General features: G+C 43.0%; 1 protein-coding gene across 1 annotated transcript in view; it reads left to right on the forward strand.

Moving 5' to 3' along the window:
- Nucleotides 1-14,202, forward strand: part of oxct1a (3-oxoacid CoA transferase 1a) — an 81,415-nt gene that overhangs the window by 22,113 nt on the left and 45,100 nt on the right. Inside the window, exon 7 of the mRNA XM_036578143.1 lies at nt 2,400-2,460. Coding sequence (XP_036434036.1) covers nt 2,400-2,460 — 61 coding nt within the window. The remainder of the gene's footprint in view (nt 1-2,399; nt 2,461-14,202) is intronic.

Genomic DNA, 14,202 nt, shown 5'->3' on the forward strand with positions numbered 1-14,202 from the left:
AAGGTGTTACTATGCATTTTCTAGGATATCTACGGTGTTTGCCAAGGTGTTGCTAGGCCATTGCTAGCATATCTAAGGTGGTTGCCAGCGTCTTGCTAGGCCATTGCTAGCATATCTAAGGTGGTTGCTATGGTGTTGCTAGGCCATTGCTAGCATATCTAAGGTGGTTGCTATGGTGTTGCTAGGCCATTGCTAGGATATCCAAGATGGTTGCTAAGGTGTTGCTAAGCATTTACTAGGATATCTAAGGTGGTTGCTTAGGTGTTGCTAAGCCTTTGATAGTAAATGCAAGGTGGATGTTACAGTGTTGCTATGGCAGTTCTATGGTATTCCAGGTGGTTGCAACGGTGTTGGTAGGATGTTGCTATGTTATCCAAGATGGTTGCGAAGGTGTTGCTAGGCCCATGCTAGGATGTCTATGGTGATTGTTAAGGTGTTGGTAGGGCATTGCTGTGGTATCCCAAGTGGTTGCTAAGGTGTTACTATGGCATTGTGGTACAAAAGAAGTGTAGACAAAGACAACTTAAAGAACCTATTTCTAGATATTTAACCTGTTTTAAGTATTTTTTTGTAGGCTAAATGTTTTATTCCATTGACAGATAGTATTGCTGTTTCTAGAAAATCTAATTTACCTCTATATGAACTTGCCTAAAACAAGTGAACTTGCCTATAAATAGGTAAAATAATCTTATAATATTCTTACAGCATCTCAAAATGAGGAACACCAGATATTTAAACTATATTTAAGATGATTTCACTTGTCGAGTTATGATTTTTTGCAGAGTGAGGCGAACTGTCTCGATATTTCAGTAATAATCAGTATAAAGCTGCTGTTACCTCACACTGCTGAACACAGCCTGTGTTAAGAAACAGCTGAAGGACAGAAACATAAACACTGTCTGTGTCGGAGCTGCTCCAGTTTTGGGAATTCAATCTCCGGGCTGTGGTTGTGCCGAGAGCGGTGTATAATTATACACCTATTACACACTTCCATAAACAGCTCAGCCCACAGACAGAACATTAACTCTTATAAAACACGACCTGCTGCTGGAGGAAGAGGAGGATGAAGAATCACTGCCGTATACAGAACACACTGAGGAAATGAAGCCTTTGGCCTGGTTAGGACATTTAAGGCAATAGTTTTGCAAAACTGCAGTGTTTTTAAAGGTTTAAAGAGCTCATATCATAGAAAACTGGACTGTCCTCCTTTTTAATATATGAGTTTAATATTGTGTGTAAATATTGTTTAAAAAGTTTCAAAATGTTCTTCTCAGTGTATTTCATACATAAACTTAACAGCAAAATCATTTAAAATTATTGTTTTTGTGATGTCACAAAACACAATGCAACTACTTATATCCACCCATTCAGCCTACAGCAGTTTAGCTCCACCCATTCAGCTACAGCAGTTTAGCTCCACCCATTCAGCTACAGCAGTTTAGCCCCACCCATTCAGCTACAGCTCTGTAGTTGTAAGGAGTGTTTCAACTCAGACTGCTTTGTGAACAGGTTACAATACAGGGCAGCCAATCAGAACAGAGCTCATTTACATATGTCAGTCTTAAAGGTACAGTAACAGAAGCAGCCTGTTTAACTGTGAGAGATAAAAAGAGGCTGAGGGATAGTTGTGTGCAAAAGTTTGTGCGCCAAATTTCGAATTTCATGTTTTGTTGATTTTTTGAGTTTAAATCTTAGTGTTCATTTACTAAATTTAACATACTGGGATGGATCATAATTCAAATTTAATGTTTTATGTTCTATGTTTTCCAATCTGTTAAATAAATAAGTAGGAATTGTGCATTAAATTGTGCAGACAGATGCCGTATTTAACCGGATTCTCTGTAGAGGATTTATTTTTTTCTGTATTCACTTTGAAAATAACCAACGTGGGGTTTGACTGGAGGGGAAACTGTGAGATGTGGGCTCTTTAAGGAAGAACAGCTCAGCTCATCAGTGCTGTTAGCAGATACACTGGATTCCACACAGCACCTTTAACACACTGTTCACTTTGTTTACATTATAAACCCGATTAGTGAACAGCCTTAAATGTTATTTATTACCAGTGTTAATAGTGACACTTTTTTACAGTGGATAGTGAACCAACTGTCATTATTTCTTGTGTCCAGCAGGGGGCAGTGTTTCCATTTAATTAAACACTGAATGTGGTCTGGTAGACTTTCAGCTGAGATGCAGAACACAGCACAGTTATGTACTTAATCGAGTTTTTCTAATTAAAAAGCCTCTAATAGTATCTAATGATTCATTTTGTGATCAGAAATGCAGATGCGAAGTGCACTATTGATCACCCTCACTATTGATCACCCTCACTATTGATCACACTGATTGGACTGAAGGTTGTTTTAGCGTTTACTGATTCTGTGTTTCTTCATTAAAAACAGGAAAACAGCCCGAAACTTTAACCAGCCGATGTGTAAAGCAGCCAAGGTGACCATCGTGGAGGTGAGTGACGTCGTTGTTACTCTGTTTTCTGATGATCTGAATATTAAAATGAGCTTTATTGGCTACACTCTTAAAAAGATGGTTCTTCAGGGGTTCTTCAGTAAAGACAGTGGTTCTGTGTAGAACCATGAATGCTCAAAGAACCATTTGCATGCTCCACTGGTTCTTTGCATGGTGAAATCGTTCTTCAAATTGATGGAGAATGTGTTATATTTGGCCCTCTTCCTATGGTACAGCTGCACTCTGGCTCCACACTGCCCTCTGGTGGAGAACAGAGTTCAAACAGCTATGGATCCTAAAAGGAAATTCCACCAATTTTTCAAAATCTCTAAATAATTCAGTGTGTGAGCTGTAATCAGAGAGGTTCAGAGAGGTTTGGTGTGAAATGGTTCAGATGTCTTTACAGTGGTGGTGATGGGAACCAGGGGTCGCCATGACTACAACACAGATATAGACATTTTATTTACTATCCAGAACCACCAGTGAACCTACACGAGTCTTCTGAGTTTATATGGAATGTTGATGATGAAAAATAGTGGAAAATCTGAAATAATAAGTTTTCTTTGGGGACTATTTTGCCTCACAGCGCCCTGCATGTATCCCTCCACCATGAATGGAGTTTAAGTTCTCCAAACTATCATAAAACAGTGTCTCAGTCATCAGGCAGTGAATTCATAACCATTTCATGTAGGAACTTTCTGTGAGGGAGCTTTTAGAGGTGGACGTCTGGTTCCTATCACCACCACTGTGAGCAGTTCTGACTCAGTAAGTTTATCTAGAACACAGAACCTCTCTGAACCACTCTGTTTACATCTTAACCAGTTAATTATATAGAATTTTTGAAAAATTGGTGGAGTTCCCCTTTAAATATGAGACCATATGGTAACATATGGCTGTTCAGAGATTCAGACTCATCTGTAGTCCTGACTCTCAGACTGATGGTCATCTCCAGCGTGTTAATGTCCTCAGTATGTCCGTCTGACGCTAACATGCACCACGTTTTCAGCTTCAGGACCCCAAACAAAACAAAATTGTGTCAGTTTCATCCAAATCTTTGAAGCCTTTTCGTTTCTCTTTGTGCCGTTCTCCTCTTTCTCTTTTCAAACGCTCGTCTGCATATCAAATCCGCTCTTATCCGCGCGCCTTTGTTCCAAACTCGCCCGTGTGAACAAAAGACGTATCAGAAGGCGTTTTTGTCGCAGGCAGTGAAAGAACTTCATTAATTAAAGCCGTTCTCCAGCAGGCCTTTCTGCTGCCGTCAGTCCGTCTGACTGACTCAGACCAGCCTTACAGCATGAGTCCATACGCTGCCTTTCCCGCAGGTGCTCAGGTACCGATGGACATTTCAGACAGATTTGATATTTCCGGTTTGTAAGGCGTTTAAAAAGTGCTGCTGGAGCCGATTATTAAAAATAGTGTCACTGAGCGTCTCATTATGGTGGATGATGTGGCTTAACTTCATACCAGCGATCTAAACAGATAGACTCACAGTGACAGAATACAATGAACGTTTCTACCATGACATTAAACACGATGATTAAAGAGGACATCATTAATAAAAGGAACATACACAGGACACTGGAAAGTAGACATACATATACATACAAGCTTCAGGGGAACCCTTTGACCTTCAGCCTCATGGAGGCCAACGTATACACAGGTGTTTGATAAGCGCAGAAGGAGGTTCTGGGTGCCAAAGACGCAGCTGCCCTCTTTAATGAGTAGATATGAAAAAGACAACCAGACCTTTTTAGTTAACGGGTCGAATTTAAGTACATATAATAATGACACATCGGGAGAAAGAGGGGGGATGACCTCACCTCTGAAAGGTGTTCAAAACATGGAACTCTGTACACTGTATTGGCGTTTGGGTCCAGAACCTGCTGCCCAGGCTGAATGAGCTCTGCCTGTAATAAAAACTGAGGCCTTTTTCCTCTGAGCCCAGCGTCTGAGGTCGTCTCGGGAAACTTGAGATAAAATACTTGCTAAACGTAAGTGACACATAAGACTCAACCACTAAAAGGGCCGTGTTAAAAAATCTCAGCCAGTCGCTGTTTTTATTTATTGTTACTGGACATTTTGCCAAAACCTGAACCGGCCGCTGTGTGTTTACAACATGCCAAAACTGCAACAGCAAAACAGGCACTGAATACTTAATCAACAATAATTCTAAATTAAAATAAATTGTTTTAGTTTTGTTTTTAAAACTGCCCAGGCGTCTTTTCTGTTTGTGTACCTGCTCATAGATTGTTGTTGGGGGTCGGAACACACACTATGTTTCAGTGCATGCTGGGGGCTGTAGTACATCTCAGGGTAAAACGGGCTAAAAATAATAGAGAATTAAAGTTTCTCCGCTCGCTGCATTATTACTGCACTGAGGCTGTTTTCACACTTAGGTCATTTGCTGAAGTCTAAAAGAGTTTTTGTGATATTTCCTCTTATTCCTCAAAGCTGCATACGGTCAAATATGATCATAAAATAAGCACAAATTTCACTCACGGTTCTATATTGATCAGTTTTATTGGTGGCGTATCTGTATGATCAAACTCTCTTCTGGCGTAATTTTGGGTGTAAACATTTCACAACGCTAACAAAATGCCTGATTTGTGGTTAACTAACCAAAACTATTATTAATATAATACAGGAAACCAGTAATAAGAATAATCATAGATCACATCGATAATGCTAACGATGTGCAGTGCAGAAGTGGATGTGCTTATTTTACACACACTGATATAAACAAACGCTGCAGCTGTTCCGTCCATTTAAAGACACGTTACACTGTGCGTTTGTTTACACTACTGACTCCGCCCACAAATAAACACAGCTAGTGTCACAAACTGCAGTAAAGCAGCATTTAAATCTGTAATTGTAGGAAAATAATCACAATCGCGTCATTCTACCGTCTTAAAAACACTAAGACGTTTTGTTTATTTCACATTTTATTATTTCAGTGGTCGTAATTTTAACTTTGAAAAGTTTGTTCAGTAGGGGGAGCTGTGCGCTTACTGACCTCTAACTATGAGCACAGCTATTGCCTACTAAATACAGTCATTTTATTGGCTCCCTGCCTAAACATCTGCATGAATTAGGGCGTGCTTTATGTAAATTATATTTAAATGAGGTGCTAGTATCACCCTTAAAAAAGATGGTTCTTCAAGGGTTCTTTTGTAAAGACAATGGTTCTATACAAAACCATGAACACTCAAAGAACCATTGTCATGCTTAAAAGGTTCTCTGCATGGTGAAATGGTTCTTCTGACTGATGAAGAGTGTGTTGGTTCTATATAGCACCAAAAAGCGTTCTGCTCATCACACTGTCAAACTTGTAACTACAGAACCTTTTGTGGTGCTGTATAGAAATATTTTGCCATTTAAGGTGGAACAGAATCTGGCGAATGAGAATCTGTATCAGAAATCAAGTTTTTAGACTCTGTTCTTCTCTTTTTGGTCTAAAATAAGACATTAAAGTGAGGGGAGTGCGAGGAGTGAGAGGAGTGAGGGGATTGAGAGGAGTGCGAGGAGTGAGGGGAGTGAGGGGAGTGCGAGGAGTGAGGGGAGTGCGAGGAGTGAGAGGAGTGAGGGGATTGAGAGGAGTGAGGGGATTGAGAGGAGTGAGAGGAGTGAGGGGAGTGAGAGGAGTGAGGGGATTGAGAGGAGTGAGAGGAGTGAGGGGAGTGATCAACAATCACAGCAGAACCAAATTAAACTCATTAGGAGAATCAGGAGCTAATACTTAATGACTGAGGAACTTTCCTCACTAATGTACTGAAGTGGACAGTAAAAGGGTCATTTGTAAATCTCAGGTAGGTACAGATCAGCCCCGCCCACCTGTACCTGCGCTGTTTGTCTAGCAACTGTGTGTTTGTCGGTGCTGTGTATGTGTCTTTATCGGTGTGTGTGTGTGTGTGTGTGTGTGTGTGTTTATTGGTGTGTGTATGTGTGTGTGTGTGTGTGTGTATTGGTGTGTGTGTGTGTATGTGTGTGTGTGTGTATTGGTGCTGTGTGTGTGTGTGTGTGTGTGTGTGTGTGTTTATTGGTGTGTGTGTGTGTGTGTGTGTGTGTATTGGTGCTGTGTGTGTGTGTGTGTGTGTGTGTGTGTGCGTGTGTGTGTGTGTGTGTGTGTTCTGGGTCCGTAAGGCTGTATGGTTATTAAGGCTGGTTTAATCTGAGCTAATGCTGTAATTACAGCTCTGAGCAGATAAGCTTATCTTTACAGCGAGGGAAAGGCGACAGAGCGCCGCTCTCCGAGTGCCGGTTCTGATGGAGGGAGATTTTCTGCCGGACGACGAGGCCGAGTTTAGTGCCAGGCAACAGCGAGCTGGGCTAAACTGTTGTTTTTGGCTCGGGTCGCTTCTCGTTCACAGCGGGGATCAGGTTAAAAAAAACACAGCCTCCTGTCACCACGCTGCTGCGACTGTGGAGGGACACGATCAGCGCTCGGTTACTGCGCTCCTCACTGACGCTCACAGCAGCGCTCACATAAAAACACTTCACACTTATATAACTGACCCGGAAATGTGGGAAAATCAGTGGCTGATATCAATTTAGATGGCAAATAGATGGATGGATGGATGGATGGGTGGGTGGAAGATGGACAGATGGGCAGAAGGATGGATGATGCTAGAAATAAAGACAGATGGATAAACAACCGGAAAGATGGAAACGTGTTTAGATAGATAGATAGATAGATAGATAGATAGATGGATAAAGGGAAAGATGGATAGATGAATGAGATGGATAGATTGATGGATGTAAAGATGAATGATGGATGGATTGATGGATGGCAGAAGGGCGGGTGATGTTAAATGTAGACAGAAAGATATGACTGAATGACCAATGGATGGATAGTTGGATGGATAGTTGGAGGGATAGTTGGATGGATGGATGGATGATCTAAGAAATATAGACTGACAGATAAACAAAGAAAGATGGAAGGACAAAGATAGATGAATAGATAGATATATGGATGGATGGTGGATGATTGGTGGAGGGATGGATAGACAGAAGAATGGATGATGTTAAGTAGGACAAAGATGAATGAATGGATAGATGGATGGCTGAAAGATGGATAACTTTAGAAATATACAGACAGATAAATAAACGGAAGGATGGATGGACAGGTGGGTAGATGGATGGCTGGATGGATAGATATGTAATATATGAACAGATGTGGTTGATAAGGAGATAGAGGTGGCCTGATGGATGGACAGGTAGGTGTTTATACAGATGTTTATATAGATCAGTAAACGAACGTTGGACAGACAGACGAGTGAATGGACAGATATGAAGACGTTTATTGAAACGTGGGCGCTACAGTAGCAGAGAACTGAGCGTATATAATCTGTCAGGATGAGCGTGTGGATCACTACACAACAGTACAGAGCACTTCTACTGACGTTTCTTTAGAGACGTGAACAGAGGGAGAGCAGAGAGACGAGTAGAGTGGACGGAGGGACGGGCAGGAGGATGGATGATGTTAGACGATGTGTGTTTTTTGATAAATGTGAACAGAAGGATGGACTAGAGTGCTGTGTGTGTTTGAGTGTGTGTGTTTAGAGTAGAGATGGAGTACGTTTGAGTGTGTGTTTGAGTGCAAGTGTGTGTGTGTGTGTGTCTGTGTGTATATATGTGTGTGTGTGTGTGTGTGTGTGTGTGTGTGTCTCTGTGTGTCTCTGTGTGTGTGTGTGAGTGTGTGTGTGTGTGTGTGTGGGTGGTTGGGTGGGTGAGTGTGTGTGTGTGCATGTGTTTGTGTGTGTGTGTTTGTGTGTGTGTGTGTGTGTATGAGTGTGTGTGTGTGTGTGTGTGTGTTTGTGTGTGTGTGTGTGTGTGTATGAGTGTGTGTGTGTGTGTGTGTGTGTGTGTATGTGTGTGTTTGTGTGTGTGTGTGTGTATGAGTGTGTGTGTGTGTGTGTGTTTGTGTGTGTGTGTGTGTGTGTATGAGTGTGTGTGTTTGTGTGTTTGTGTTTGTGTGTGTGTGTGTGTGTGTGTGTGTGTGTGTGTGTGTGATGGAGCCTCCACTCGTTCTGTGTCTGTATCCTCAGCTGTGTTTGTTCTCCTGTTCTCCTTCTCCTCTGAGTCTCTGCTCTCTGTAATTTATGGAGAACCTGCAGCTCAGGCTGCTTTATCCGTTTGGCTGAGCTGAAGTGTTTGATCAGAACGTGCCAAACTCAGCAACCCTGAGGAGCATCGAGATCACTGAGAGGAGCTCCTGGAGCATGGATGGGTGGATGGGTGGGTGGATAGATGGATGGATGAATGTTAGATGGATCAATGAATGGTTTCATAGATGGATCAATAGCGAGATGGATGGATGATTGGATTGAAGGGTGGATGAATTGATGGATGGTTAGATGGATAGATGTTTATAGATAGATGGGTGGATGGTTACACTGATGGATGGATGGATTGATGGATGATTAGATGGATAGATGTTTATATAGATGGATAGATGGTTGGATGGATGGATGGTTGGATGTTTATATAGATGGATGGATGGTTGGATGGATGGATGGTTGGATGTTTATATAGATGGATGGATGGTTGGATGGTTATATAGATGGATGGGTGGTTGGATGTTTATATAGATGGATGGATGGTTGGATGGATAGATGGATGGCTGGATTGATGGGTGGTTAGATGTTTATATAGATGGATAGATGGGTGGATTGATGTGCAGATGGTGGAGAGATGGATGGATTGGCAGACAATGGATAGATAGATGGATGGATCTATGGTTGGATGGATAGATTTAGACATACATGGATAGTTGGATAGATGGATGACTGAGGAATAGATAAACAAATGGATGGCTAAGTAAACACATTATTACTGTACTGCTGTATTTATGTTTATTAAAGGGCTACTGTTCTATTAATCGACCAGTACAGCTGTGTTCAGCTCCCCATGTGGCTGCATGGATCATATTAACATCATAGAGTGGCTTTGATCTGACAAGATTGATGGGTTTACGCTATAGAGATCTGATCAGTGTCACATCAGATCAGGGTTAGATACACACAATCGGGGTTAGATACACACACAATCAGGGTTAGATACACAATCGGGGTTAGATACACACACAATCAGGGTTAGATACACAATCGGGGTTAGATACACACACAATCGGGGTTAGATACACACACAATCAGGGTTAGATACACACACAATCAGGGTTAGATACACACACAGTCAGGGTTAGATACACAATCCGGGTTAGATACACACACAATCAGGGTTAGATACACAATCGGGGTTAGATACACACACAATCAGGGTTAGAGGTTAGATACACAATCGGGGTTAGATACACACACAATCAGGGTTAGAGGTTAGATACACAATCGGGGTTAGATGCACAATCGGGGTTAGATACGCACACAACCGGTTTTAGATACGCACTATGCGTTAGAGATACACACTAGTGGGGTTAGATACGCACACTAAATGGGGGATAGATACACACTATATGGGGGTTAGATCCACACTATATGGGGGTTAGAGATACACACTATATGGGGGTTAGATACACACTATATGGGGGTTAGATACACACTATATGGGGGTTAGATACACACTATATGGGGGTTAGATACACACTATATGGGGGTTAGATACACACACTATATGGGGGTTAGATACACACACTATATGGAGGTTAGATACACACTATATGGGGGTTAGATACACACTATATGGGGGTTAGATACACACACTATATGGGGGTTAGATACACACTATATGGGGGTTAGATACACACACTATATGGGGGTTAGATACACACTATATGGGGGTTAGATACACACACTATATGGAGGTTAGATACACACTATATGGGGGTTAGATACACACTATATGGGGGTTAGATACACACACTATATGGGGGTTAGATACACACACTATATGGGGGTTAGATACACACACTATATGGGGGTTAGATACACACACTATATGGAGGTTAGATACACACTATATGGGGGTTAGATACACACTATATGGGGGTTAGATACACACTATATGGGGGTTAGATACACACTATATGGGGGTTAGATACACACTATATGGGGGTTAGATACACACTATATGGGGGTTAGATACACACTATATGGGGGTTAGATACACACTATATGGGGGTTAGATACACACTATATGGAGGTTAGATACACACTATATGGGGGTTAGATACACACTATATGGGGGTTAGATACACACTATATGGGGGTTAGATACACACTATATGGGGGTTAGATACACACTATATGGGGGTTAGATACACACTATATGGGGGTTAGATACACACACTATATGGGGGTTAGATACACACACTATATGGGGGTTAGATACACACTATATGGGGGTTAGATACACACTATATGGGGGTTAGATACACACTATATGGGGGTTAGATACACACTATATGGGGGTTAGATACACACACTATATGGGGGTTAGATACACACTATATGGGGGTTAGATACACACACTATATGGGGTTAGATACACACACTATATGGGGTTAGATACACACATACGGTCTGCAGTGTACATTAAGAGGAGTTGTGTCTTTGATTCATCTAAAGAAATGATAATGACGATGGAAAACGAAACCCATAAAGAGGGGAAATATAATGGAGTTGGCCGACGGGTTGCCAGGCAACGGGAGGCTGCGTGCTGGACCGGCGTGCGATTCCTGTTATCCTGTTATCAGGTAGACGGAGGCGCGGAGCACTGTGGGACGTGAGGGCGATCGATCCGGGGTCTGCGCGGGGTTTGGGGGGCTCTGTGTGTCAAACAGGGTTTTGTATGATGGGTCTAATTGTGTATTGATGAAATTCTTCCTCAGAGGTGTCGGCCAGGCCTTCCTCCTCCTCCTCCTCCTCCTTTTGTTCAATTCAAAACGCTGATTATTCTTTTGGTTTGTTGCACATAAATTACCCAGTGTCCACTGCACAGCTGGGCTTTTCTGCACATCAGACAGAAATAGGAGCGCGGCGTATTGTCAGGATCGGCGCTGCTGTAATGTGGAAGTCGAAATCAGCAGTTCTGCAGTGCGAATCGGCTCTCGGTCTGTTCTGTGAACTGGGTTTGAACTTTCTCTCCATTTTGTCAGAAACAGCGACTCAACTTCTCCACCGGAGTTCATCCTAAACAGGACTTAGTTATGTAATCATGTAATAATCTGACTCTGGGGAGCAGTCGAGGTGTAGATGGTACGAAAGCCGGGGGCAGCTTGGTTTGTCTTTGTAGATGAGAGCAGAAGAGGAATGTCTCTCAGCGATGGCCGTAGTCTGGGTTTATAGTTGTCTTATGAAAACTGTATTTATCTGTTCGTCTGAGCTGAATTGTTCAGTCAGAATGTGCCAAACTCAGCAGCTCTGAGGAGCCCAGTCTACTGAACTGGAGATTACAGACCAGAGCTTCTGGAGACATGGATGGATGGATGGATGGATGGATGATGAATGGTTAGATGGGCGGATGGTTTGATAGATGGGCGGATGGATGGATGGTTTGATGGGCAGATGGTTTGATGGATCGATGGATGGGCGGATGGCTGGATGGATGGATAGATGGATGATGAATGGTTAGATGGGCAGATGGATGGATGGATAGATGGATGGTTTGATGGGCAGATGGTTTGATAGATGGATGGATGGGCAGATGGTTTGATAGATGGATGGATGGGCAGACGGTTTGATGGATGGATGGATGGATGGGCAGATGGGCAGATGGTTTGATAAATGGATGGATGGGCAGACGGTTTGATGGATGGATGGATGGATGGGCAGATGGTTTGATAGATGGGCGGGTGGATGGATGGTTTGATGGGCAGATGGTTTGATGGATAGATGGATGGATGGATGGATGGGCAGATGGTTTGATGGATGGATGGATGGGCAGATGGTTTGATAGATGGATGGATGGGCAGACGGTTTGATGGATGGATGGATGGATGGATGGATGGATGGATGGGCAGATGGTTTGATGGATGGATGGATGGATGGATGGTTTGATGGGCAGATGGTTTGATGGATGGATGGATGGGCAGATGGTTTGATGGATGGATGGATGGATGGGCAGATGGTTTGATGGATGGATGGACGGATGGGCAGATGGTTTGACAGATGGTTTGATACCTCTAGCCTTAATTCTAAGCCTAATGCTAACTCTAGCCCTAAACCTACCTTTAATGCTAAGTCTAGCTTTGAAAAAACCCTCTTGCTAACTGTAGCATTAACTCTGACCCAAATGCTAGTGTAATTAGGATTAAGTCTAACCCCAGTGCTGGCCTAATCTAAGTCCAATGCTGACTCTAGCCTTAATGCTAATTCATCCACAACTATTTTAAGTGAAATTAGCTTGTAAACGTCGGTGAATAAGTAATTTCGTCACACCAGTATCGACATTTAGCAGTTTCCAAGCGAAAACCTGCTTTGATCACATCGTCTTTTTCTTGTTCCAGGCGCTGTAGTGAGTGACGGCCGGCTGGAAAAGGCGCGCGCGATCAGGTCGTCATCAGTGTTAATGCTGCGCTGTCTCGGCTCATCAGAGCGCGAGAGCCGCAGTCGCTCTGACACGCAGCAGCGCTCGAACACGCTGAGCTCTCGCAGGTCTCTGTTCGTCTGCGCGCCGTTCGGCTCTGACATTTCAGCTGACATCTAAAATACCACACACACACACGTGGTCACTGTTTGATCATCCTCAGGTGACTTTGTGATCCAGAGCGTTGAGCGCGGCCCACGCTGGGCAGAACAAGGGCGGCCCCCCACCCTACACCCCCCCGTCCCCACCCATCCCCGATCCCTGACTCGCAGACGCTTTCAAAAGCACACATAGCCATCATGTCTCTGAGATTTAACCGGCTTTGACAAGCCGAGCGCTCCAAAAAAAGAACAAACCGCTGAAAAAATAAGCTCTGCGTGCACTCCCACCCCCACCCCCACCACCGCAGGCCTTTAGCTCAGCTCCTCCGCTGGATGACTTTGGTTTCCTCTGCCGAAGATTTTAAAGGGCTCATATTGTACATTTTAATATTTTATTTTCCTCTATGAGGTCTTCCTACAGGCGTTTGTGTGGGTTTATGTGCCAAAAACACAACTGATTTCTACATGATCAGTTTCAGCCTCTTCATCTCTGTATACCGCTCAGTACCTCTCACAGGCCGTTTCTGTTACTGTGCCTTTAAGACTGATGTACGTAAATGAGCTCTGTTCTGATTGGCTGCATCATTAAAAACTGCTGTAGGCTGAATGGGTAGAGCTAAACTGCTATAGGCTAAATGGGTGGGGCTAAAATGCTGTAGGCTGAATGGGTGGAGCTAAACTGCTGTAGGCAGAATGGGAGGGGCTAAAACTACTGTAGGCTGAATATGTGGAGCTAAACTGCTGTAGGCTGACTACAACACAGATATAGACATTTACAGATATTTACTATCCAGAACCACCAGTGAACCTACACGAGTCTTCTGAGTTTATATGGAATGTTGATGATGGAAAATAGTGGAGAATCTGAAATAATAAGTTTTCTTTGGGGACTATTTTGCCTCACAGCGCCCTGCATGTATCCCTCCACCATGAATGGAGTTTAAGTTCTCTAAACTATCATAAAACAGTGTCTCAGTCATCAGGCAGTGAATTCATAACCATTTCATGTAGGAACTTTCTGTGAGGAGCTTTTAGAGGTGGACGTCTGGTTCCTATCACCACCACTATGAACAGTTCTGACTCTGTAAGTTTATCTAGAACA

This window comes from Colossoma macropomum, unplaced genomic scaffold, assembly GCF_904425465.1.
Source record: "Colossoma macropomum unplaced genomic scaffold, Colossoma_macropomum, whole genome shotgun sequence".
Taxonomy (NCBI): domain Eukaryota; kingdom Metazoa; phylum Chordata; class Actinopteri; order Characiformes; family Serrasalmidae; genus Colossoma; species Colossoma macropomum.